Genomic DNA, 25140 nt, shown 5'->3' with positions numbered 1-25140 from the left:
TAAGAAGGTGGAATATTGGACTTCAACATTATTGACAAAGATTATTACAGATATGAACATTTGAAATATAAACATATGTATCCCTGTGTATATTATGAGGCTAGAATTTTAAGATTATGCCTAATTTATGGACTGAAATTAAGCTTCATTTTTAATGGTGTCATTTTTGGTGTTAGGAAATAGACATGTTGATTTAGGAAGGGTTTGTTGGTTTAAAGGTACTGATCATATCAAATAATTGGTGAAAAATCTGCTTAGATTTTCAAAGTAATGCTGGGTGCTTCCCGTCTTATTTTACTACCTGATGATTGGTAAAGCAAGAAAAAGAGGGAAGAAAATATGATCTCTCTGTTCATATTTTAACAGATTTCAGATGACAGATTATAGACAACTATGTAAGGAATAGTTCTATTTTGTCCTGGTGTGCAGTAATTTTGGTTCTTTATATCTTTATTTTGAGTTGAAAGAGCATTACACTTTTGTTTTCAAAGCAGTATTTAAAAAATATTAGATGCAGTTATTTTATAAAATAGTTCAATTTCTAAAATATTTTTTACTTTAAACCTTTCCCCCACAGTATTATTACTAGAGGTTGTGAAACACCTGGTACTAAAATTTATGTATATATGTTTAACTTACAGGAATAAACATGTGTTCTCATTCTTTAATAAAAATAACTTAAAATGGAATTGAACTGATCCATCTATACTCTCTTGTTTTGGAGTGTTAAACTTACATATCATTATACTTTTGACTAATTCTTTTCATTTTCCAACCATGTTGCTGTAGCGCAGTCTCACCAAAATGAGTTACCCATAAAAAAATCTCCATTGACCTGGCAACCATGGTCTCAGAGTACCATATTCAACAACGACTGAACTAACATATCTGTGTTTTAATACCATGTAATTTGGTATGGAATGCCATAAAGATCTAATGTACTTTTATAAGTATTCTTGTACCTTAGAAATTAATGTTTTCTTCTATTCAGTTCTTAAAAATTATAGTAAAACTTATGAAGTGTTTATTTTCACAACTTTATAAATTTTTATAGTAATTCAGAAGATCGAGTTTCAATTTAAGTCGTTTGAACGACACAAATTTCTTTTTTATATTTTATGTTTTTTTAAAGATTAAGATTTTATTTATTTATTAGGGAAGGGGGGAGGGGGGGAGAGAGAGGGAGAGAGAGAGAGAAACATTAAGGTGTGGTTGCTGGGAGCCATGGCCTGCAACCTAGGCATGTGCCCTGACTTGGAATCGAACCTGCAACACTTTGGTTTGCAGCCCACGCTCAATCCACTGAGCTACACCAGCCAGGGCAACACAAAAATTTCTTTAGATAAATGATTTTCATTTACATTTTGCTAAAGTTGTACTTATCTCTTTCATTAATACAGTTTCTATTTTGAAAGGTAGTACAAGTTTGAAAAATTATAGCTTCATTAACTTATTAATATGCTCATAATTAATGAAGATGGAGTTAGTATTCATTTAAAGCTAAAGGTTTTATATGACAATAATTTAAACCTTGGGCTGTATAGATTCACGGTGATCACTGACAGCAGTATTTTTATTATGTTACTCTTGCTTTCTTTTCCAACTGTTTCACTTAATTCTGTTTACCACTCTTGCTTTTGTTACTGTTTTTTTTTTCTACTTTCACTTCCCTTGTATTTAGCTTAAGTCTAATAAAGGTACTGATTAATTGACATTAAAAGAAGTTTCCAGCTTTCATTGTAGAAAACTTTGGGGATAGGACTGCAGTGATTACCAGGTGTAGTGACCACAACTATCCTTGATTTCTTACAACCCAAAGAAATGCTTCATAGATTCCTGATTGTCCATGTCATAGTCACTGTTTTTATACTTTGTTTTAGGAACTGCAACCATGAATGAAGAAAATATAGACGGAACAAATGGATGCAGTAAAGTCCGAACTGGGACTCAGAATGAAGCAGCATTACTTGCTTTGATGGAAAAGACTGGTTACAACATGGTTCAAGAAAATGGGCAAAGGAAATTTGGTGGTCCTCCTCCAGGTGTGGATTTGTTTATGTAAAAACAGCAAAAAAAAAAAAATTAAATCTTCAGTGGAGTCATTTATAATATATTATGTGTATTTCTCCACAAGTATCCCAAACACTAGCTCTGATCTTTATGTAAGTGCTTTAAGACCTCAGCAGTCATTTTTAATGTTAGGGAAAAGAGGTAGGTTTCATAATGTGTTGCATGTTTTACCCTCACATTTTTCAATGCTGTTCTTGGTTTAAGGAGCAGTTGAGAAAGAGGTTGGGTTGGTTTAGAAGTCAGGATTGGGTCATTGGGGGAAAGGGTATTCTTGTTAATAAAGGAGAGGTGTTTTGGGAGGAATTTGAAAGAACAGTGAGAGAGGTGTGATGTCTCTACTGGATGCAAACAGGTAAGTAGAATGTTTTGGTTTTCTACAATAGCTAGTGCAATTTCCTTGCTCAAAACCCTTTAATTAACTTTCGATCAGACTTAAAATGAAATCTCATCCTCTAACTACATTGATGGCCACATTCCCTACCACTTTACCCCTCCCTCAAGTACATGTTAGCCATGCAGGCCTCAGTGCTCTGAGTTGTTCTAACATACAACACACTTGCTGCTGCTTCTTGATAGATACATATCCTCAAGGCTAATTGCCTCATTTCATTCAGATGTCTGCTTCAACTTTTTGTTTGCAGGGAAGATTTACTTGACTACCAAAAGTATCAAGCCTTCTGTGGAGCACTTAACCACTCATTGTCTCCTTTCTATATTGCTATATGCATCACGAGGGAAAGGGTTTCTATTTTGCTCACTATTGTATCCTCCAGCATCTAGAATAGTGCATGACACAAAGAAGGCTCATAGTACATTTATGCAATGAATGAATGATTAAATAGTAAATATGAGTTACTAGAATTTATCTGTATTTATTCATTTTTGTCTTTCAGGTTGGGAAGGTCCACCTCCACCTAGAGGCTGTGAAGTTTTTGTAGGAAAAATACCTCGTGATATGTATGAAGATGAGTTAGTTCCTGTATTTGAAAGAGCTGGGAAGATATATGAATTTCGACTTATGATGGAATTTAGTGGTGAAAATCGAGGTTATGCTTTTGTGATGTACACTACAAAAGAAGAAGCCCAGTTAGCCATCAGAATTCTTAATAATTATGAGATTCGACCAGGGAAGTTTATTGGTGTGTGTGTAAGCTTGGATAATTGCAGATTATTTATTGGCGCTATTCCCAAGGAAAAGAAGAAAGAAGAAATTTTGGATGAAATGAAGAAAGTTACAGAAGGAGTTGTAGATGTCATTGTTTATCCAAGTGCAACTGATAAGACTAAAAATCGTGGTTTTGCATTTGTTGAATATGAATCTCACAGAGCTGCCGCTATGGCCCGGAGAAAACTAATTCCAGGTAAGCCTATTCTTTTGAAGGTTATTTTTCTATATTCCCTTCATTATAAATATGAAAAGATGACAGTATCCCATAGACCAATATTATGAAAATACATAGTGCCCTTAAAGAGGAATAAGGATTAAGAAGTACAGTAAATCAAGTGATTCTAAAAAACAATAAGTCATTTCTATAAAATGTATCATTTGTAATAATTTATTGAAAATTGAATGATACACTTATATTGAGTTAACTGTATTTGATAAAAAATCAAAAGACAATGCCTGTTTTTTCTAGTAAACATCTGTCTTTGAAACATTTGTTTTGTTGACTGTTAAAATTAATTTCACCAGAAGTTCTGGTTAGGTTTGCCTTAGTAAATTTTTGTGTGAGTGGGAAACTAATGCGTAACCAAATATGTTGATGTGTATTTGAGTTTGTGCTTCTTTGGAGAAACAGTTTTACTTAACAATACTTGACTTTTGTTTTGATTGTTTTCAGATTAATTTATTTTTTTTTACAGGAACCTTCCAGCTGTGGGGCCATACTATTCAAGTAGATTGGGCTGACCCAGAGAAAGAGGTTGATGAGGAAACCATGCAGAGAGTTAAAGTTCTCTATGTTAGAAATTTAATGATCTCAACTGCAGAGGAAACAATTAAAGCAGAATTCAATAAATTCAAACCTGGTGCAGTTGAAAGAGTAAAGAAACTTAGAGATTATGCTTTTGTTCACTTTTTCAACCGAGAAGATGCAGTGGCTGCTATGTCTGTTATGAATGGGAAGTGCATTGATGGAGCAAGTATTGAGGTAACACTGGCAAAACCAGTTAATAAAGAAAACACCTGGAAACAGCATCTTAATGGTCAGATTAGCCCCAATTCTGAAAACTTGATTGTGTTTGCTAACAAAGAGGAGAGCCATCCGAAAACTCTAGGCAAGCAACCAGCTCTTCCAGCTCGTCTCAATGGTCAGCATAGCCCAGGCCCCCCTGAAATTGATAGATGCACTTATCCATTTTTTCCTGGAACAAAGCTCACTCCAATTAGTATGTATTCTTTAAAATCAAATCATTTCAATTCTGCAGTAATGCACTTGGATTATTACTGCAACAAAAATAATTGGGCACCACCAGAATATTATTTATATTCAACAACAAGTCAAGATGGGAAAGTACTCTTGGTGTATAAAATTGTTATTCCTGCTATTGCAAACGGAGCCCAGAGTTACTTCATGCCAGACAAACTCTGTACCACGTTAGAAGATGCAAAGGAACTGGCGGCTCAGTTTACATTACTTCATTTGGGTAAGTTTGAAACTACTTTAAATAATCTTGCAGAATATGAACTATTATTATAGATTATTTATAAATTTATTTCGAATTCAACATTAGTGGTGAGTATTTAACATATATTTTACTTCAGTTTTAAGAATTTGTGGTAAATTTTGTTGAGACATTTCTCCTGTGGAGACTTAACTATGTTTAGCTTTTTTAAACATTTACGTCAGAGTTCACGATCCTGTTTCATTAGTTTATTGTTTGGTAACAACTTGTTCTCCTTTGAAATAATAATTTCTATTGTATATAAGTTATAGGTTTGTGGCTTACACCAGTTTAAAAGTGCCCAGCGTCTTTGGTGAAGCCTACCCGGTGGGGGTGGGAAGTTGTGAAATCAGAACCATTTCAGATGGGTCATGTTCACAGCCTTGTGCTCACCAATCTGGAAATTTGTCATTGTTACTCATGAAAGACAAAAAGCATCATTAAAAGATGTCTATGACCATTTTCTCTTTAAATTTCATGCTTTAAAAAAAGTAAGTTTCTGTAGCAGGGTTGTCCAACCCCGTGACCTGCGGGCCACATGCGGTCCAGGATGGCTGTGAATGCGGCCCAACACAAAATCGTAAATTTACTTAAAACATTATGAGATTTTTTTTTTTATTTTCGTTAGTATGTGTGTATTTAATGTGTGGCCCAAGACAGCTCTTCTTCTAGTGTGGCCCAGAGATGCCAAAAGGTTGGACACCCCTGAATTTTGAGGGATAAATAAGAAAGGCTTTGGGTCAGCTATTTTGCATTATAAAGGAAGAGATGTAATATCACTCTGGCATTTTCCTACTTCCTGTTTTTTACTGTTTTGTTAGGTACCCCCTTCCCACCAGTTTGTCTCCTTTCTAAATGCAGTTGTATATTTCAGTTGGTGATGACTTTGTGCCCCAAATAATAATAATTAGCAGAATAGTGGTTTCTTGAAAAACAATAATAAAAAGGAAAGGTCACCAGCTAAGGATTATAATTTTTTATTGTAATTGTGAAACTTAACTTAAATTTGATTTGTTAAATGTTTGCAGAACCATACTACTGAAGCTTAAATCTATTTAAAATTGGTATCCTTAAATTTGTTAAGAGAAGTTAGTCAAAAAAGAAACATTGCCAAAAGGGAAAGTAATTTTTACATATTGTGTAGATTTGCTTGTCTGTAATAGCCACTCCCATAATATTATGAATAGTTTTAGAAGATTCTGATTTGGAGATCTCCCCTTCAAAGAAGCTTTTCCAGTAGCGTCATTAATTATTACTTTGGAAATATTTGGTAGTTTCATAGTCATTTAAGTTAATAAATATTGGGCATGATTTCTATTAATGTACATAATAGGATCCTTCTAGTTTTTAAAAATAAAGACAACATAAAATTAGATGGGTAGCAAATAATTCATATTAGGGTTCTTAGAGAAAAATGGATCAAATTATTTTTTTGGCATGGATATTGATAAATAGTTGCTAAACAAGATTTTCCTAGGATACTTGTGTCTGATCCAACATGGTTATGCTGAAATATATTTTATTTCTACCCTCATTCATTTCCTTTACAAGTTTAACTTAAAGTTCCAAGGTTCTTAAAACATAGTCTTCTTCATTTATTGCATGTCATATTTTCTGTTTAGACATAGTTTGCTCATTTGGTTATCCCATAAAGAATATCAGATGTTATATGAAACCAGAGGTTTTTCATCAGCTTTTAATTTAATATTAATTTTTTTTACTTGAGTATTAAGGCAATAGTTAACTTATTATAGCTTTTAGTTCCCAAAGAAAACCCCTATTCAGGTATGTATTTTCAACTAGATTATGTTAATTAGGGGTAAAATTAACTTCAATAAATGAAGTTGTTAGAGGGTGCAGGCAATTTGCTCTGTAGTCATCTACTTCAGATTGTATCAGCCTTATATTAAAGCTGCTTATTATAAAATATTGAACAATTTGTGTTTTATGTATTTTCTCAGTTTCTATCTACCATCAGAGAAAAGATCTAAGATCCAATACAAGTCAAAGTCTTGTTTAGGTGCAGTACACAGACCTAAGACCTTGTCTACAGACAGGAACAGAAAAATCCTTAGTGCATTTGTCTAGAAATATGAGTGAAGGTTGAGTTAGAGGCAGCTGAGGAGAAGGAGGGAATTCAGGGATGTGGAATATGGAATAGTCAGAGATCAGGGTGTCGGGATTTTTGATTGGCAAATGAATGTCAGACTTTCAGAGGCTATTTGAATAATGACAGGTGCTGTAGACAGCCAGATTACATGTTGCCACATGGTAGGTTAAGGATAGAGTTACTGTTATTGTGGCAGTGACCTGGCTTTTTCCTTCTCTTAATACTGGAGCCTCTGGACTTTAAAAGGTTGATGGGTTTTTTGTTTTGTTTGTTTGTTTGTTTAAGAAGCATTTTCTTCTTTTTTTTAAGATTTATTTATTTTTAGAGAGGGAAGGGAGGGAGGGAGGGAGATAGAGATAGAGAGAGAGATAGAGAGAGGGAGAGAGAGAGGGAGAGGGAGAGGGGGAGAGAAACACCAATGTGTGGTTGCTGGGGGTCATGGCCTGCAACCCAGGCATGTGCCCTGACTGGGAATCGAACCTGCGTCACTTTGGTTCGAAGCCTGCGCTCAATCCACTGAGCTACACCAGCCAGGGTGAGGTTGATGTGTTTTTACATGGAGTTTCTTTAGATAAAGTTTGAACACTTTCACTAGAAGGTTCAGCATGGAGCTTATGGTGATACTAGTGTGTTCTTTGAGGAGAGGGAGTGTTATATTTGTTGTTCATATCCTGCTAAATATTGACATGTTTCAAGCCTTGGACTTTTCTGAGACCTTGAGAGGTTGTGACTGGTTTGTTACTGGAGTCCCTCAAATGAAGTTCATTAAGTATTGGGTTGGCCAAAAAGTCCCACTTAGTTTTTTCCTGTAAAGTAAAAGTCGCTTTTCATTTTCACCAATAACTTTATTGGTTTGGATATTTTGAGTATGTTGGCTATCTCCCACTATTGGCTTCTAGTGGGTAAAATCCAGTGGTGCTGCTAAACATCTTCAATGCATAAGACAGCCCCACAACAAAGAAGCATTTGGTCAAAATAGCAAAGTTATTTGACCAAAACGTTAATAGTACTAAGGAACTTCACAAACCACTTTTGACATGTTCAGTCAGTCACAGCACCTTCTCCATAGGCTGCACAAATCTTTTTTGTGTGTTTCAGTTGCATTTTTATCTTTCTTGAAATAATAAAGCATAATGTGCTGAAAATGTCATATATTTTCTTCTGTCTTCTATATTAAAAAAGTTACACAAAAATTCACCAGTTTTGATGTTTTTTTTAAAATGCACGCTGATATGACTGCTGTCACAGTATAGTCTAACAAAATTTTTTTGAATGCGGTTAAAGACAACCAAGCACTATTAGAGTCACCTTGTGGAAAAACCAAAGAACTTTTTGGCCAACCCAATATTAAATAATGACTGGCTTTATTTTCTTAAAGAATTTAAATATGATTTCCTAGATAGTGAATTTAACTGCTATCTTAAGTTGATCTCCTTGGGTGTAGTAATTTTAAAAAGATTGCTTTAATATGCTTCTATTAATCCTTTCAGTTTGATGCTATTTTGAGGATTATCCAGTCTTACCTTGATGATCTTTGACCATTATATGTGATATAAACTTTCATTTACCTTTTTATTTCAGAGCTCTTTAAGAATGTACTTTTGGCATTACCATCCCTGTTTCTCAAGTTTGAGAAATAAAAGATGAAAACTAGACTTCATTTAGTTAAACAACTATCATTGGTGTTATGAGGAAAACAGAAAGTTTTTCAAGGGGTAAAAGGCATCTAAATGAGTGCTAGAAATCAAGGGGTTTACTTCTGGTGACCATTTAGTACTCTTACCAGAATCCCAGAGGTTCTTGGGATATGGTCCCTTAAAATCAATTCTTAAAATATTTTGGGTTTTGGTTCCCATTTAAAGTGAGCTCTATTTTAAGCAAAATGTCCCTAAATAGAAGAAAAGCTGAAAGCAGGGGTTAGTGCCAAAATTGAACCCTCATTTTTTTTTTTTACTTTAAGTTTAGGGACTATCTTCATCTTCATAACATCAGAGAATAACCTCCCTAACCTCAACCAATATGATAAATTCTGTGTTACCTGGTTATATTTTGGAACTTGTAATAAGTGGGATGATACTCATTGGATCTAGTGGGTGGAATACAGAGTTGGGGCATAGGAAATAGATAGTTTTATACAAATATTTAATGTTTGGAGACATCTTGGGTCATTCAGTATCATCTTGTTAAATAAGACTTTTCTGTTTCATAGTTTTGTATCTTTAGTAATAGGTTAGACTGTCACTGTGAATACTCCTGCTTTTCTTACATCTTTGCCTCTGTTTTGAATCTGGGCCTTCCAATATTGCCACTGCTTTCCAATACTGCCACTGCTTTTTCCTGGAGGGTTCTTTGCCATCCAGGAGTGGAGTGAGCAAAGTCAAGGAGATAAAGAAGAGTTCTGGAGAGTTAATGGTTTTGAAGAAGAAAGTCCTGGAGAATACTTACTGGAAGGAGGGAGGTTGCCTCAGTGCCTATTGATAATTCATCTGGCTAAATCAGTTATTAACAACTAATTGCAGGCAAGGCATTTATTTTCTTGTTTCTGTATTTGTAATACTAATGAAGTAGGAGTTTTTTTTTACTTTGATGACCACCTAAAGCTTTAAGACAGGGGTGAAGAACCTCTATCACAAACAAGCCTGTGCCATTAATTTAATTTCATCTGAGTATTCTTTTGTTTTGGCCATGAATGATGAAGTTTAATTAAGAACAAATTCTTTTTGAATGCCTCTCCTGTGCTAAGTATACTTTCCTAAGCAATCTGGAGCTAAAGATAAATAAAACATTGTTTTTGCTTTTATGGATTCATGGTCTACAGAAGAAGGCAAGCACAAACTCTGTGCATAGGTTATTTTGGGAGTACAAAGGAAGGGCACACCTCCCACCTGATCTGAGTTGTAAATCCTGAGAGGACTTGATCCAGAAGATGACCAGAAAGGGACACAGCATAAACACTTAGAAAAACAGCCTGGTGGTGAGTTAATGGCAGTAATTCTGTATAATGTTTGCTTTGGTGATTTCAGCCAGATTTTAAGAATTGGAAATTGAAAGGAAGTAGACTTTAGTTTTTTGAAATTTCATCAGTTCTGCTTTTTAAAACTTTGCAAGTATTTTTTTAGTTACAGCTATGTTGATATTACTTGTTTTTCCTCTGAGCAAGTAAATTTTTTTCTAAATGAATTTATTTTGATTTGTGCGGACCATTTTATGTGTGAATATTCATCTTTTTAATGTCTTCTGTACTTTCTCTTTTCAATATTCATTTTGTAGCCGACTTGCAAATTGCTTCTCATATTTGGCTTTGTACATTATTAGAATCTGTAATTTTTTGTGGTCATTGAGTGGTACAATATTAGTATATATATTCTAAGCGTGACAACCACAGTATTTTTTCTGTTCTTTAATATTTAAATTAGGGTTTGATTTCTGTTATCACTTATAACTTAGCTGAAAGTTAGGAAATAAGACAGCAGGGTGAAGATATTCTATTCTGAGTAGTTTTAATATGAAAAGTAAGGTGCTTTTTCTTCTCATGAGCTATCATTTCCAGATTGATGGGCAGAAATACAAAAAAATCAAATTTTAATTTAAAAATTTGCCAATAAATTGCTTTGCAACAAAGAGAAACCTTCAGTTTCCTTTTTAATTTAAGGAATAATTTTAGGATTCTCTTCAGCTAGATACAATATATAATGGTGATATATTATAATGAAAAATTTAATTATAAATAAGTAGAATAAAAATAATGATAGTTTTAGAAAGTTAATCTTTCCAGTGTTAATTAAAGATTTAATTTTTATGATAGTATTTCAAACTGGTATATTAACCAAATTTGCTAAATTTGCTTTAAAATTCATTTAGATAAATAAGAAGTATGAGCATCAACATTTATACTTTAATTTGTTTTCACATGATCAAGTGATAAGACAAAAATTCCATTAACTCAACTATGTGTCTTTGACCCTCCATTAGGGACCAGTACTCAAGAAAATATATTTCTATTTCTCTTGAAACTTAAGTATTTTTTCTGAAAGACCATCATGTGGTATTCCTCATAATTTTAATCTTACTGACACTTGCCTTAAGAGAACATAGTTATTATGGAGTTAGTACTGTGAAGGAAGCAGTTTATTTCGTATAGTGATGAGTGATCAAATAGAAATACATGAACCTACAGTTTCAGCCACCAACAAACTGTGACCTTGGAATGGCAAATGAATTGTTTACTCTTTGTGAACCTCAGTGCCTTCACATATAAAATATGGGAGTTTCATTTGGTGACCTCAAAGAATTCTCTTACCTTTCCAAATTATGGTTTTGTTTAAATATGGTTAAAAGTCTTATGAAAGACCAAAAATAATACTTGAAATTTTTTTCAAGTTACATACTTCAGTTCAAATAGTTTAAAATTAAGAGTTGCTTTTGCATGAATTAACTGTGCATCAGTTGAATATCTCTTACTTTATACAATTCAAAGCTTGCATCTGTCTGTTTCACAGCAGAACAACTGGATTTAAAAAAGGAAAGAGTCAGTCACCTGTTCTATTTGTATGAACAAGTAATTGCTTTATGGTTATTTCTTGGATTTGTTAATAACAGTACAGTCAAAACCAAGGTTTTATAAAACAATTGCTTAAAAGTTTTGAAATTAATTTTCTTTTTGTAACAGAGAATCCAGGAAAACGATGTGTATTGAAACATATCATCTGACTAATAGCTTTCCATAGTTATATTATTAACTGACCAAATGATCATATGATTTCATTTACTTTTATACATTAGTTTAGTCATGCTTGATCCTCTGTCCTCTATTTTCTTAGTGTCTTTGGTTAATTCCTAAAATACTTGTTCTAATACAGTAGTTTTAACAGTAGCTACTGCTTTATTTATAAATTATCTGGTTTTATCATTTAGCATTTTAAAAAATAATGGCTTATAAAATTTCCCCTTTTGAATCAATGCCACAATAAATTTTGCTTCCAGATTCCATTCTTAGATGTCAGTAGCAATTCATAATTTTGCCACATGGTGTCACCTAAATATATTTTTTAACTTGCTTAAAAGGAATTCCAATGTTATATTGATTTTTCTCCTCTCTGTGGCTTACTTATTTTGGGGAGGGGTGGTTAGAATCAGTAAAATCTGTGTGAGAAGTTGTACATAGTCTTTAGCTCATTATGCTTTTATTTCTACTTCCTATTTAATATTTAGTAGACAATGGTTGCTTATGTTATAGCAATATATTTTAGTGAATGAATTGTAAGTTGAGATAAAAGGTATTTGAGAAAATGGGTTTTACTGTGATAAATTTATTCAAGCGATCATCTGTAACTTTTAATAATTATAAAATTATTGTGTCAGTTGCTTCTGGGCTTCTTGGTTAAAATTAAATATAGAATCTATTCTTTGTTAGTTAATTTTGGATATATCATCTCCTAGAGTAATACATCCTCTATCTAAGACCTGGGAGTGCATTACCTCCGAGGATGGTGAACTTCCTATGGGGATTTAAAACAAAATAAAAACCTTTAGTCTCCTAACTAATCAGAAGATTTAAATCATCAGAATATTAACAAATACTTGGTTTTTCTTGCTCCTTAAATGTATGGTTTTTGGTTAAAGATATGTTAGTTCTTGTGTGCCATTATTTATGTTTTGGCAGGTGACATTTGAACTATAAAAATGGCCTTTATTATATGGATTTTTATATATATAATAGTTCATATTTTATGAAAATGATTTATTTGTTAAATAAATGCATGGGAGAAGAAAAGATTCTTTACTAGACTCTTAGAACTCAGAATTTCTTCCTTACATCTCTGAGAGTATATTATATTAGTCTTGCTATTTTTAAGTCCTCTGAAAAAGTTACTTTTTGAAAACTTTGATTTAAGGAAGTTATTCTCATAATGCTTTTGTTTATTGTTATTTACTCCTTTAGCCTTTCTGTTCTCATTTTCAGTATATTGAGTGACCACTGGCTGATTGTTAATCCTTGTTAATACAGCTTGGGGCAAAAATAGGTTTACAGTTTTGAGAACACAAAACACAGTTTATTTTTTTTATTATTATTTATTAACTTTTGTGTTATTTTCCATACAAACAGTTGTCATCCTACTTTTTCCCCCACCCTGTATATAAGTTAATTCAACAAATACTGAACACTGCTTTGTACACAGTCCTGAGCATCCCTGCAGTGAATCAGACACAGTTGCTGCCCTCGTAGAGCACAGAGTCTATTGAGGGAGACAGTTCTGATAAACATGGGAGATGTACAGGGTGTTGTAAGAATGTATAATTGGATGATCTGACCTAACTTGAGATGAGGGAGATTCAATCCTTTAAATTTAGTACAGCACATAGACAACAGCATAAAATAAAGAGCATGACATTTGGTCTCAGCATTCCTCAGTTCACATTCCAGCTTTATTACTTACTTGGAAGTTTAACTCTCTTATATATACTTTACTTTCCTCATCTGTAAAATGGGAATGTTAACAGTATTTCATAGGGTAATTCTATGTATTTAATGAGTTAAAATTGTGTAAAAGGCCCACAACAGTACCATATACTTAAAAATGTGCTGTACAAGTACTAAAGAATAGTATTAAGAAAACAAAGCCAAGACAGTGGAGTTTCCAGTTACTAATAATAATAAATATTATTTGAACACTTAATTATCTGTTAGGTACTATGCTAAATGCCTTTATATAATACATTATTTTTAAAACAATTTTACCTATTTTTAGAGAGAGGGGAAAGGAGGAAGAAGGGGAGGGAGAGAAACTTTGATGTTAAGAGAAACATTGATCAGTTGTCTCTTGTATATGCCTTGACCGGGGGTGAACCTGCAACCCAGGCATTGTGCCCTGACTGGGAATCGAACCAGTGACCTTTTGCTTTATGGGATGATGTCCAGCGCACTGAGCCACATGGGTCAGGGAATATAATACATTGTTTTGATAATATCTGAAGTAGATATTATTGTCTATAATAATAAGATATGTTACATATGACACTATTACAGATGTCCCCATTTCCTCCCTTTTTGCCTGTCCTATCCAGCCCCCACCCCGCTTCCCTCTCTGGTGGGTTATACATACATGTTCGGTAAATCCGCTCACCTTCTTTCATCCAGTCCCTGACCCCTCTAACAGCCATCAGTCTGTTCCATGTAGCCATGTCTCTGTTTCTGTTTTGTTTGTCAGTTTATTTTATTTGTTTTGTTCATTAGATTCCACATATAAGTGAGATTATATGGTATTTCTCTTTCTCTCACTGACTTATTTCACTTAGAGTAATAATCTCCCGGTCCATCCATCCATGCTGTCACAAAAGGTAAGAGTTCCTTCTTTTTTATGGCCACATCATATTCCACTGGGTAAATGTACCACAGCTTTTTTATCCACTCATGTATTGATGGGCACTTGGGCTGTTTCCACGCCTTTGCTATTGTAAATAATGCTGCTACAAACATTGGGATGTGTAGGTTCTTTTGAATTGGTGTTTTGATATTCTTAGGATATATTCCCAGGAGTGGAATTGCTGGGTCAAAAGGCAGTTCCATTTTCAGTTTTCTGAGGAAATTCCATACTGTTTTCCACAGTGGCTGCATCAGTCTGCATTCCCACCAACAGTGCACTAGGGTTCCCTTTATTCTACAAAGCCTCCAGCACTTGTTGTTTGTTGATTTGTTTATGATGGCCATTCTGACAGGTGTGAAGTGGTATCTCATTGTGGTTTTAATTTACGTCTCTCTGATTGCATTTTAATTTAGAGTTCTCAGCCTTTTATTGCAATATATATTTTTTCAGGCTACAAATTTCTATCTTATATATGGTTATATCTGTATCATATATGTTTTGATGTATTTATTGTTATTAAAAATATTTTGTTTTGATTTCCTCTTGAGCATAGATTCTTATAGTTATATATTTGGTTTTATTTTACTATGATCAGAAAGTATATTATGTATCATTTTATACTTCTTGATTTTTAAGAGCCAATTAAAGTAAATATTCTATGCCTATCTAAAAAGAATTTATTTGCAGTTGTTAATTACAGTTCTATGGTTGCTGTGGCAAAGTAACACAATCCGGGTGGTTTAAACAACAGAAATTGATTCTTCCACAGTTCTGGAGGCTGGCAGTCAGAATTCAAGGTGTTGGCAGGGCCATAGTCTTTCTGAAGTTGGTAGGGGAGAATTTCCTTACCTCTATTTTTTAAAGATTTTATTTACTTTTGGGGAGGGGGAAGAGAGGGAAAGAAACGTAGATCATTCGCCTCTCACATGCCCCAAACAGGGACCAAATCTGCAACCTAGGCATGTTGCCTTGACCAGGAATCAAACCAGCGACCTTTTGGTATACAGCAGGAGGGTCAAACTCATTTTCAGTGGGGGCCACATCAGCCTAGCAGTTGCCTTCAAAAGGCTGAATGTAATTTTAGTACTGTATAAGTGTAACTACTCCTCCACTGTTAAAGAGTTGAAATTACATTCAGCTCTTTGAAGGCAACCGCAAGGCTGATGTGGCCCCCAGTGAAAATGAGTTTTGATACCCCTGGTATATAGGATGATGCCCAACCAAGCCATGCAGGCCAGGGCTTCCTTTGCTCTTCAGCTCCTGATGATGCCAGTGGTCCTGAGTTCTTTGGCTTGTGGATGCATTACCCTCATCTCTGCCTTTGTTGTAACATACTTATCTTCTCCCTGGGTGTCTCTGTGTCTTCACATGGTATACTCTCTGTTTTTCTACACGTTTGAGGGTACCAGTCACATTAGATGAAAGATCTACTGTACTCCATTATGATCTAATCTTAATTAATGATATTTGCAGTGACTCTATTTCCAAATGAGGTCACATTTTGAGGTACTAAGCATTAGGATTTCAGCATATCTTTGTGGGCACCTAATTCAACCCATAAACTATGGATGTAAGTATATGTAAATATATATGTATGTATATTGTGTACATATGTTTGTATATATACATACACATATATCTCAGGTCAAGTTTGTTAATATTTAAATTTATTTATCTTTCATAATTTTTACTAGATGAGTTTATTACTTACTGAGGTGGTTATGAAAACCACTCACTATGATTATATATTTATGTTTTCCTCTTCTAGTTTGTGAGTTTTTGCTTTATATATTTTGAGGTTATGTATTAGGTACCTAGAAATTAAAGTTGTTAGATTTTTCTGGTGAAATATGCCTTTTATCATTATACTGAGTCATTCCCTGTCATGCACTCCTGCATTAAAACATATTTCCATAAGCTTTCTTTTGGTTAGAGTTTGCATGTTATATATTTTTTCCTTTTTTTAAACTTTACTTTTCCTGTATCTTAGACTTAAGATGAGCCCAGTATATAGTTAGTTTTTGTTGTTGCTGCTGTTACTTGTTTGTGTTGAAAGTCTGTCCTTTGAGTGCTTGGTCACCTTGCATTTAGTGTACTTACTGATAATGCTTGGAATTAAGTCTCTCATCTTGCTGTTTGCTTTTTATTCCTTGTTCTGTTTTCCTTATCTCCTTTTTTGACTTCGGTTTTTTTAAATTCTCATCTGAGGATATGTTTATTGATTTCAGAGAGAGAGGAAAGCTGGGGGTAGGGGGGCAGAAACATCAGTGTGAGAAAGGAACATCTATTGTTGCTTCCCATTTGCACCCTGCCTGGGGATCAAACCTGCGACCTAGGTATGTGCCCTGACCAGAATCAAACCTGTAACCTTTTGGTATACGGGATGATGCTCCAACCAACTGAACCACCCAGCCAGGGCTCTTGCCTTCTTTTGATAGATTTCTTCTTTGCCCATTTTTCTCTTCCTTTTTTAGCTGTATTAGTCATGAAGTCTTCATTCTTTTTTAGTTATTATACTGTAGACTGTAGTATACATTTGTAACTTATTGAAGCCTAATATTAATTAGTGTGTTTATCGCATTCCAGACAAGTGCAGGGACCTTAGTACACTTAAACTTCTCTTATTTCTTCCAATTTATATAGTATGTTGGTATTTCCATATGTTTTAAACCTATGTCTTTAAGTCTCACATATCTAATCATAATAGTTTTTAGTGAATATACATTTGTATTCATTTACTATTTACATATTTATAATTTCCTTTGCTTTTTATTTTTCCTACACTTCCAAGCTTCCACTACAATTGTTTCTTTATTCTACCCAAAGAACATTCACTTGTATTTCCTTTGGAAATGATAAATTACCTCAGTTTAATTTGACTGAATATGTCTTTAATTTATTTTTCCTTTTGAAACAGTTTTTTTAATCTTCACCCAAGGATACATTTATTGATTTCAGAGAGAGAGAAACATTGATCTGTTGCTTCCCATACATGCCCTGAGTGAGTATCAAACCCACAACCTAGGCATGTGCCTTGACCAGTTGTTGAACCTGCAACCTTTTGGGACAGTGCTCCAATCAACTGAGCCACCCAGCTAGGGCTAACACAATATTTTTTTATTAGATAAGCAGTTATTTTCCTTTAGTGCTTTGAGGTTATATTGCATTTACTGTCTTTTGGCTTCCATTGTATCCATTGAGTAGTCAGCTGTAATTTACTTATTACTCCTTTGAACACAAACTTTTTTTTGCCCTCTGCTACTCTTAGTTTCTTTTTAATGTGTGATTTTCAGAACTGTTACTGTGATGGACTTACGTTACTTTTCATAGTTTTTTGTCTTAATTGGAATTTCACTATTTCTAAAATCTATGGATCAATATTTTTCACGTGTTTTAGAAAGTTCTAAGTTATTTTGGTTTCATATATTGCTTTTGTCCCATTATCTCTCTCCTTCCTGCATGGTACTCGAATTACACATATGTTAGAAGTTTTTTACTGTACCTCATATCCTATTTTTCTGTACTTTTTATTTGTATGTTTAGTCTGCATATTTTCTTCAGACCTGTTTTTGATTCATGACTTCTTTTTTCATCTGTGCCATGCTTATAAAACCAGTTTTTTTGGATTCATTTCTCAGTTCTCGCATTTCATTTGACTTTTCCTTTTAATACTATCCATTTTTCCTCCAAAACTTCTAGTATTGTCTTTTATTTCCTTGAACATATTAGACATAGTTATTTTAATATAAAGTTTTGAAAACTTTAATTTTTCTGTAGATTGTTACTGTTCATTGTTATATTGTTGGTTTTAGGTAACATTTTTAATTGAATGACAGATACTGTGTATGAAAAAAATATAGAGATAATTTGAAAGCTAGCATGCATATATTTATTCAGAGAGGATTTATTTTTGCTTCAGAAAGGTGACTCAAGTGTCTGGCGATCCCTCATTACCTTAATTCAGGCAAGAATCAAGATTTGGAGTTGAATTTGTTCTTCTTTAAATTTGGTCTACTTGAAGTTCAGTTTTACTCAGGGTTCCAGGCATGCCTCATCAGTAGCTTCTCCTCTTCAATTTTTGTCTTTCTCTTCCTCAGAAGTTTTTCTCTCTCTCGTTATCGTTTTTTGCCTCCAAGATCCCTTTCAGAATTTGCCAGTTATTTTAGGGGAGACATGTGTCCACTTCTCTGAGTTTCCTCCTTTGACTGAGATCTCGATCCCGTTATTCTGCACTGCCTTGCTCATTTTTAATGCTTTCAGATAGATATTTTTGCGTTTATAATAATTGTCTACATTTTCAAGTTCTCACTGGGAGGGTTGGTCATGTGAAAATCAGAAAATACGGTGATTACTTTTTCCTACTGAGTTGTAATCTTTAAGATGGCTATTCAAAAATTTATAGTTTTATGTAGATCATCAGCCATTTTTATTTGTTCATACTTTTTAGGCACTGTTTCTTGGCATAGAGTTAGATACACATTTCTGCCAGAAAGGTTTAAGGTGCATAAAGAGATGAGTGACTAAAATGGATGACTGTCCAGAGTTGTACTATATATGGTTAAATTAGGCTTTAAGTAGATTAGTTTAGCTGTTAATAAGCAAAATGTGTTTTTAGACTTAGTATTATTTTGTCCATCTCTGTTTTTTTAAGAGAAGGAAAAGATGTTAATATTTTTAAAATTCACTAAGATTCTTTGGCTATCTGCTTATCAGAACCTGGGTAATTTCATTTGCTTTTAAAGTCTTTATTTTATTTTTAGAGTAGTCCTTTTTAGAAATACCAACTAAGAAGGACTGGTAATTTGTATAGAAAGATATGGGGTTTTTTTCTGACAATATATTAACTCAATTTTAATTCAGATAACAAAATACTGTTGTCTTCATTTACCTTTGCAGATGCTAGCTTCAGAAATGATAACTATTTGTCATGTATTTCCTTTTCTTTACATTTATTTTCCTATTTATGATCAAGAGGTTTTTAACTAAAGTTATCAAGGGTTCCATGCACTCCCAAGATAGGGATAACATCAGTCTAAAGACTCAATTTCTTTCTGTCTTCACTGCTTACAGACAGGGAACACAATCTCTTCAGCCTGGACCTATGTAGAAGAATTTGGAAAAAGTGAACAGGTAAGCAAAAGTCTCCTAGGAATATTAAGTGGTGATATATTTAGTTTTCAGAAAGCCAGTTATAAATTATTATATTCCTATAGTTATAAGGAGAAATAACTAAAAATTTCCAGTAAAATCTTGTGGAGTGTTTTGATTATTATAGTTTTATTAATCATAGACTTGTTAAGCAAAGTTTTAAAAAGTTACAGTTTATTATTTCAGGTCTTCTCAAAACTTTTAACATGCTAGTGGTGCACATTGTAAACCAGCAAGATGGTAAACAGTGTTTTAAGGTAGATGTAGTTGGAATGGGTATGTTATCTGTATAGATTAGCATTTATCAAACTTAACTGAAAATAAAACTCAATTTTTTCCAATTTATTAATCCAAAATTATTGTTGATACAATTTAGAATAAAAGTTACATTTATGAGGATTCACTATTTAGTTTTTTAACATGATATTGAGAAGGATAAGTTTTAGTTGGAAGTTAAAGATAGATTATATTTTGAGTAAAGATTATTTGAACTCCTTTTTGTATGTGAAGGCAAAAAGAATGTTGTGGTCCTGTGGGTAGCAACCCATGTCCTAGTTCTGCATTCTTGAATAGGTTCCTTTACTTTTCTGTGCCTCCAAAGGTAGCAAACTTAAAGTTCTAGATTTGTTTGTTCTCTTCAGCTTTTTGGAAGGAAAGCAACTAGGCTCAATTCCAGTATAATAGCCTGATAACCTATTTTCCATTTGGTTCTCTGGGTTCTCTTTTTCATTTGTTTGTTTGTTACATCTTGGCCTCTGAAGACATCTGAGTTTGTAATCACTTTGTTTAGCATATTTCAAGAATTTGTCTTGCTTTTAAAGTTTCCATATTGTATATTATTCCCATTGAAAGTCCTTTCCAAACTTACTTATAAAGTTCTTCAGTGAAATAACTGTCTGTAAGGTCAAAAAAGTTTTGGAAAAACTGCACACTCCCTTTGGGAAATCATAATGCATATTGAATAATTGTAGTGGCAACCTGTTTAACTGTTACGGTAAATTCATCTTTCCTAAGTTTTTCCCAAGATTTTTTTGTTAAGGGATTCTTGTTTTGAGGTACTTCAATTATATGGGATGTAGTTTGGGAAACGCTGAAACTAACTCAGAGAAATGCAATAAAATGCAGATATTTAAAGTCTGTACTTTGACCAGTTTTGATTTAGGTATTTGTGAAATGATACCACAATCAGCAAACAAACATTTCCATCACCCCTAATGTCACATTTCTTCTACTGTCTTTCCCAGGCAACCAGTGATCTGATTGCTGTCACTATAGTTGTATTTTTTAGAATTTCAAACCTTTGTTTTTGGAGGTTTAAGTTATAATCTTCAGATAATTTAAAATGAAGCAGCTGTAATTTCTTAAAAATAAAAATACAGATGTCTGACAGATTTTATGTTTATGATAATTATTGTACACTATCAAAATTTCACAGTTAAAATGTAAAACCCCAACTGTTCTTTCAAAATTGTGTGGAATAATATATTGTAAATTTAAACACTAGTTAAAATTTTAAAAATGAGGTTTTTTAAACCTCATTTTTTTAAACCTCAAAATGAGGTTTTTCTGAAATTGAATCTGAAAAATCTAACTCCAGTAATAAAAAGAGAATTAGCCAACTCAAACTTTATAAGGAAGCAGTCACAGACAATAACTTTCTTATCCAGCCATCCATTACTAAGATTAGAATACTCAAAGCCGTCTATAAACCATCTTAAAACAAAAAGACTGACCTAAGCTGCTGTGTGGGGCCTAGTCTTAGAGGGGAAAAAAGACATTGGGCATTTCATATCTCCTTCTTGCCCTTCGTTGTCAGTTGCCTGACAGGAGAAGTTAAGTGGAGAATAAACATTCTTTTTAAAATTTTGTCCCTAATAATTGTCATAGGGAAGGGTTGGGGTTTTTTTTTTGAGATTTTTTTAAAGGGTGAATTTGATATGAGTAGCATATTTCAGCCTAGAAGTATCACTTAAAAATTTCTAGTTAATGATTTTTAAATATTTCCCAGGTTTTAAGTTGCTTAATAACTAATAATTCTGAAAACTCTTTCTTTTGCTTTACACTTAGCTTTTGATTTTCTGTACTGGGATGGAAAATACAAAGTAATAAATAATGTTATTTATATTCTAATATAGAAGTTTATTTTTATTTTTTATCTCTGTGTTTGCATGTAGCTGTATTTTACATTCTGGGTATATATATATATACAGTGCTATTAAAAAAACCTTTGTTTTGCAGATGAAAAAACTTAATGGTTCAGTGAAGGAATTGAGTTATTTCAATCATGGCTATTTCAGTATTAGCAATTGAAATAATAAAATGGTGAAATGAGAACAGTTTTTTAAAAAATTAATATCCCATAAAAATATAAAGAAATGGTTAAAATGTGTATCGAAGGTCTGGGGAATGTATTGCATAGGTCAAAATATCAGATGCTTTACTCTCATAGATTGGTGGTGGGAGTATAAAATGGTGTAAGCTGCCTTGGAAAATAGTTTGTAGTACCTTGCAAAGCTAAATATAGTGCCAACAATTCCATTCCTAGGTATATACTTAAGAGGATTGAAAATATATGTCCACACAAAATCTTGTAAAATTATTTCTTAGCAGCATTATTTATACTAGCCAAAAGGTAGAAACAACCTAAGTGACCATTGACAAAATGTGATACATATATACAATGAATATAAAAAGGAAAGAAGTTCTAGTATATACTACAACATGGAGGAACCATGAAAAACATTATGTTAAGAAACCAGTAAAAAAAAAAAAAGAGAAAGAAACCAGTTTTAAGAAGACCACGTAAGGCCCTGGCTGGTTAGCTCAGTTGGGGCGTCGTCCCACTGTGCCAAGATCATGGGTTCCATCCTGGTCAGGGCATCTGCAGGATTCAAGCAGTACATGCACGATGGGGAACACAACAATTTGATATCTCTCTCTCTCTCTCTCTCTCTCTCTCTCTCTCTCTCTCTCTCTCTCTCTCTCTCTCTCTCTCTCTCTCTCTCTCTCTCTCTCTCTCTCTCTCTCCCTCCCTCTCTCTCTCCCTCCCTCTCCCTCCCTCCCTCTCCCTCTCACCGTCTCGCCCCCTCTCTCCCCCACCTTCTTCTACCACCTTCCTCCTTCCTCTCGCTCTAAAGGAAAATAAATAAAACATATTAAAGACCACATAAATTTTATGACTCGATTTATGCGAAAAGTCCAGCATAGCCAAATCTGTAGATACATAGGCTGCTGTGGCTTCGGGAGAGGGAATGGGGGGTGACCACTAACAGGTGCAGAGTCTCTTCTGGTTAGAGGGAGGAGGTGTGCTGGGTGGTGGGGTTGGTTGCATAACCTTATGAAATACTTGTAAATCTTACAATCATCTGAAACTTTTTGTTTTCTAATCTTTGTAGTATTTAGGGAAACAACTTCTTTTGATTTATCCCATATGAATAAATTCAAAGTGTCAATTTCTAATTTTGTGTTTTGATTTAGTCTCCTTAAAATGTGAGAATACAACAGTTGATTAGTGTATTTTAAATTAAAGACTTATAGTATGGTACTATAGGAATCTCCATTTTGGGACCTAAGTACTATGCCATTAGCCAGATGTCTGACTACCTTTGTGAAATCTTCCTCTGAAGATAGTTCTTCTATCCACATTTCATGAACAGGCTGCAGTAATTCTTCAATGGACATAAATCCAGAGCAAAAGTGATTTCTCTGAAAAGCATTCCCCCACCTACAGAAGTATAACTGTTTGAAGCCCTGTTCTTTTAAATCTCGCTGTCTGTGACTACATTGTTGAAATTTGAAAGTGCTAGTAGTGCCACAGACACATGTCTAAAAAGGAATCGACTGTATTGGTGTAATCATGTGTAGGAGGAGAGAACCAGAACTTTTTGTAAAGCAGTCATTTGAATTAATAGGAGCACTGACTTTCTGTGTATACTTAACACCATAACCTTTAATACCATAACCCTTCAGGCAAAGTGGATCCTTTAAGAGAAGCATTTGTGATACTTGGGAGTTTCCAAGTTTGTTATCAAAGTAATTCCTTATCCAGTTTCAAAATATTGAAAATATTTTGAACTGGATGCTTTTAATGTATTTATGTCATCTTGGAACAAACTGCTTTCTATTAATCTATAGTACCTATCTTTGATAAAAACACAAAAACTAATATAAAATTATTCTATTAGAGTTTTACAATGCTAGAAATTAAATTTAATTTAATTGATTTTTATTTTTTTTTCATTTCTTTTCTTAACTAGGTCCTTTCTGATGTTGCTTGAGCTTACTCTGCAGTTGATCCATCCCTGTTGGCCACATATTAAGTCCCATGACAACATTAAGTTAATGCTCATTTGTTTTAGTTCCAGAAAAATATAGAAAAATCCTTACCTGTACATTAGATGACATTATTCCTTTTCATTCATTCTTAGAAACACCATTACTTTTAAAAATGATCATTTTATAGTTATTGTCACCCTATGGCTTAGTCTACAATAAAGAACATAGTTGAGTTTTTGGAAAGTATGGGATTTACAAATTTGGTCTTTAATATTCACATGCATCTATAAACATTACAATAAATGAAGCAGCAGGAAATTATTGCTGCATAAGATGAATGTTTATTGTGAAACAGTAATATTTCAAATGTAATAGTTTTTTTAAAAATTTGGTTAATTTTTGGATTTTTCTATACTCTCAGTTGATAATGGTTTTTGAAGTTTATTTTATAAAGATGATTCATTTTACTGTTTTATGGTACCAGTAGGATGCTAATATTAAATTGGTGTGTTGAGTTATATAAATGTTTATATTAATCTTTAAATAATGAAATATTGGGCAGTTAGTTTTTGTAGTCCAGTGGTGAATGTTTCTGCTGGTTTGATACTTAATACAGTTTCCCCCAAAAAAGCAAATGTGAATTTGTTGTTTTATCCTTTCTTCATGAACTACCCCTTAGCATCAGAACCAAATTTAAAAGGAGCTTCATGGTGGAGCAAGATAAATCAGAGGTTTTCTTTTGTGTGATAAAAAAAGACACAAAAACAATTAATAGAAATCCATGAAATATATATTCAGCAATGCATTTTAGTAAAATCTCTGAAGCATTGTCAATGAATACAGGTGTAATACTGACTAATAAAACTGTCAAGATTTGCCCCCCGGTGAATACTGACACAGTCTTTACCAGCAATGTAGTATTATCAGGACTTTGAGTGTTAGAACATTATGTTAAACTGTGATTATATTAATGCTTTGTCTCTTTGAATTAAATTTGTATCCATAAAGATGTGTAGCATAATTGTTCATGTATTTATTTGCAGACTACAGTTTCCGTCGCAGCTCAGTAAATAGTCTTTCCCCTGTTAATGCTACTCTCTCTTCTGGGATTCCCAGCGTGCTTCCTTACACTTCACGGCCTTACTCTTACCCGAGCTATCCCTTGTCACCAACAGTAGCGCTTGCTAATGGCAGCCATGTCGGACAGCGACTGTATATCTCCAATCAGGCCTCATTCTTCTGAAGAAAATACTGTAAACATGAGTATGAAAGTTTCTTTGTAAAGCATGCTGATTAAAATACTGTTTTATTTTAGAATTGGGTTTGCACATTTGGTTTTAAAATTATAAATATATATTTCAACATAATAAAATGAACATCAGCCATAATTCAGAATAACCCAAGTTGTAGAACTTGTAAAAATGATAAGTTAAAAAAGTTACTTTGTGGTTTCTCTTGATAAAGGTATAACTACTATTCTTTTTAAACTTTGGGAACCTTAAATACCTC

The 25140-nt window shown here is 33.5% G+C and overlaps 1 protein-coding gene across 1 annotated transcript; it reads left to right on the top strand.

Moving 5' to 3' along the window:
- Positions 1-1879: 1879 nt before the first annotated feature.
- Positions 1880-24874, top strand: RBM46 (RNA binding motif protein 46). Its single transcript, XM_045831709.1, has 4 exons — positions 1880-2042; positions 2964-3431; positions 3934-4716; positions 24675-24874. Exons 1-4 carry the CDS (start codon positions 1892-1894, stop codon positions 24872-24874), a joined length of 1602 nt encoding a protein of 533 aa, XP_045687665.1. The 5' UTR covers positions 1880-1891.
- Positions 24875-25140: the final 266 nt, after the last annotated feature.

The sequence above is a fragment of the Phyllostomus hastatus genome, unplaced genomic scaffold (genome assembly GCF_019186645.2).
Source record: "Phyllostomus hastatus isolate PE091 unplaced genomic scaffold, TTU_PhHast_1.1 phas_contig_159, whole genome shotgun sequence".
NCBI lineage: Eukaryota > Metazoa > Chordata > Mammalia > Chiroptera > Phyllostomidae > Phyllostomus > Phyllostomus hastatus.
This window is presented reverse-complemented; position numbering and strand designations above follow the sequence as displayed.

Bases quoted from the DNA above. Each gene is read 5' to 3' on its own strand.
- RBM46 (XM_045831709.1), top strand. From the start codon at position 1,892: ATGAATGAAGAAAATATAGACGGAACAAATGGATGCAGTAAAGTCCGA. The intron at 2,043-2,963 runs GTGTGGATTTGT...TTTGTCTTTCAG, and splicing joins ATTTGGTGGTCCTCCTCCAG to GTTGGGAAGGTCCACCTCCA. The intron at 4,717-24,674 runs GTAAGTTTGAAA...ATTTATTTGCAG, and splicing joins GTTTACATTACTTCATTTGG to ACTACAGTTTCCGTCGCAGC.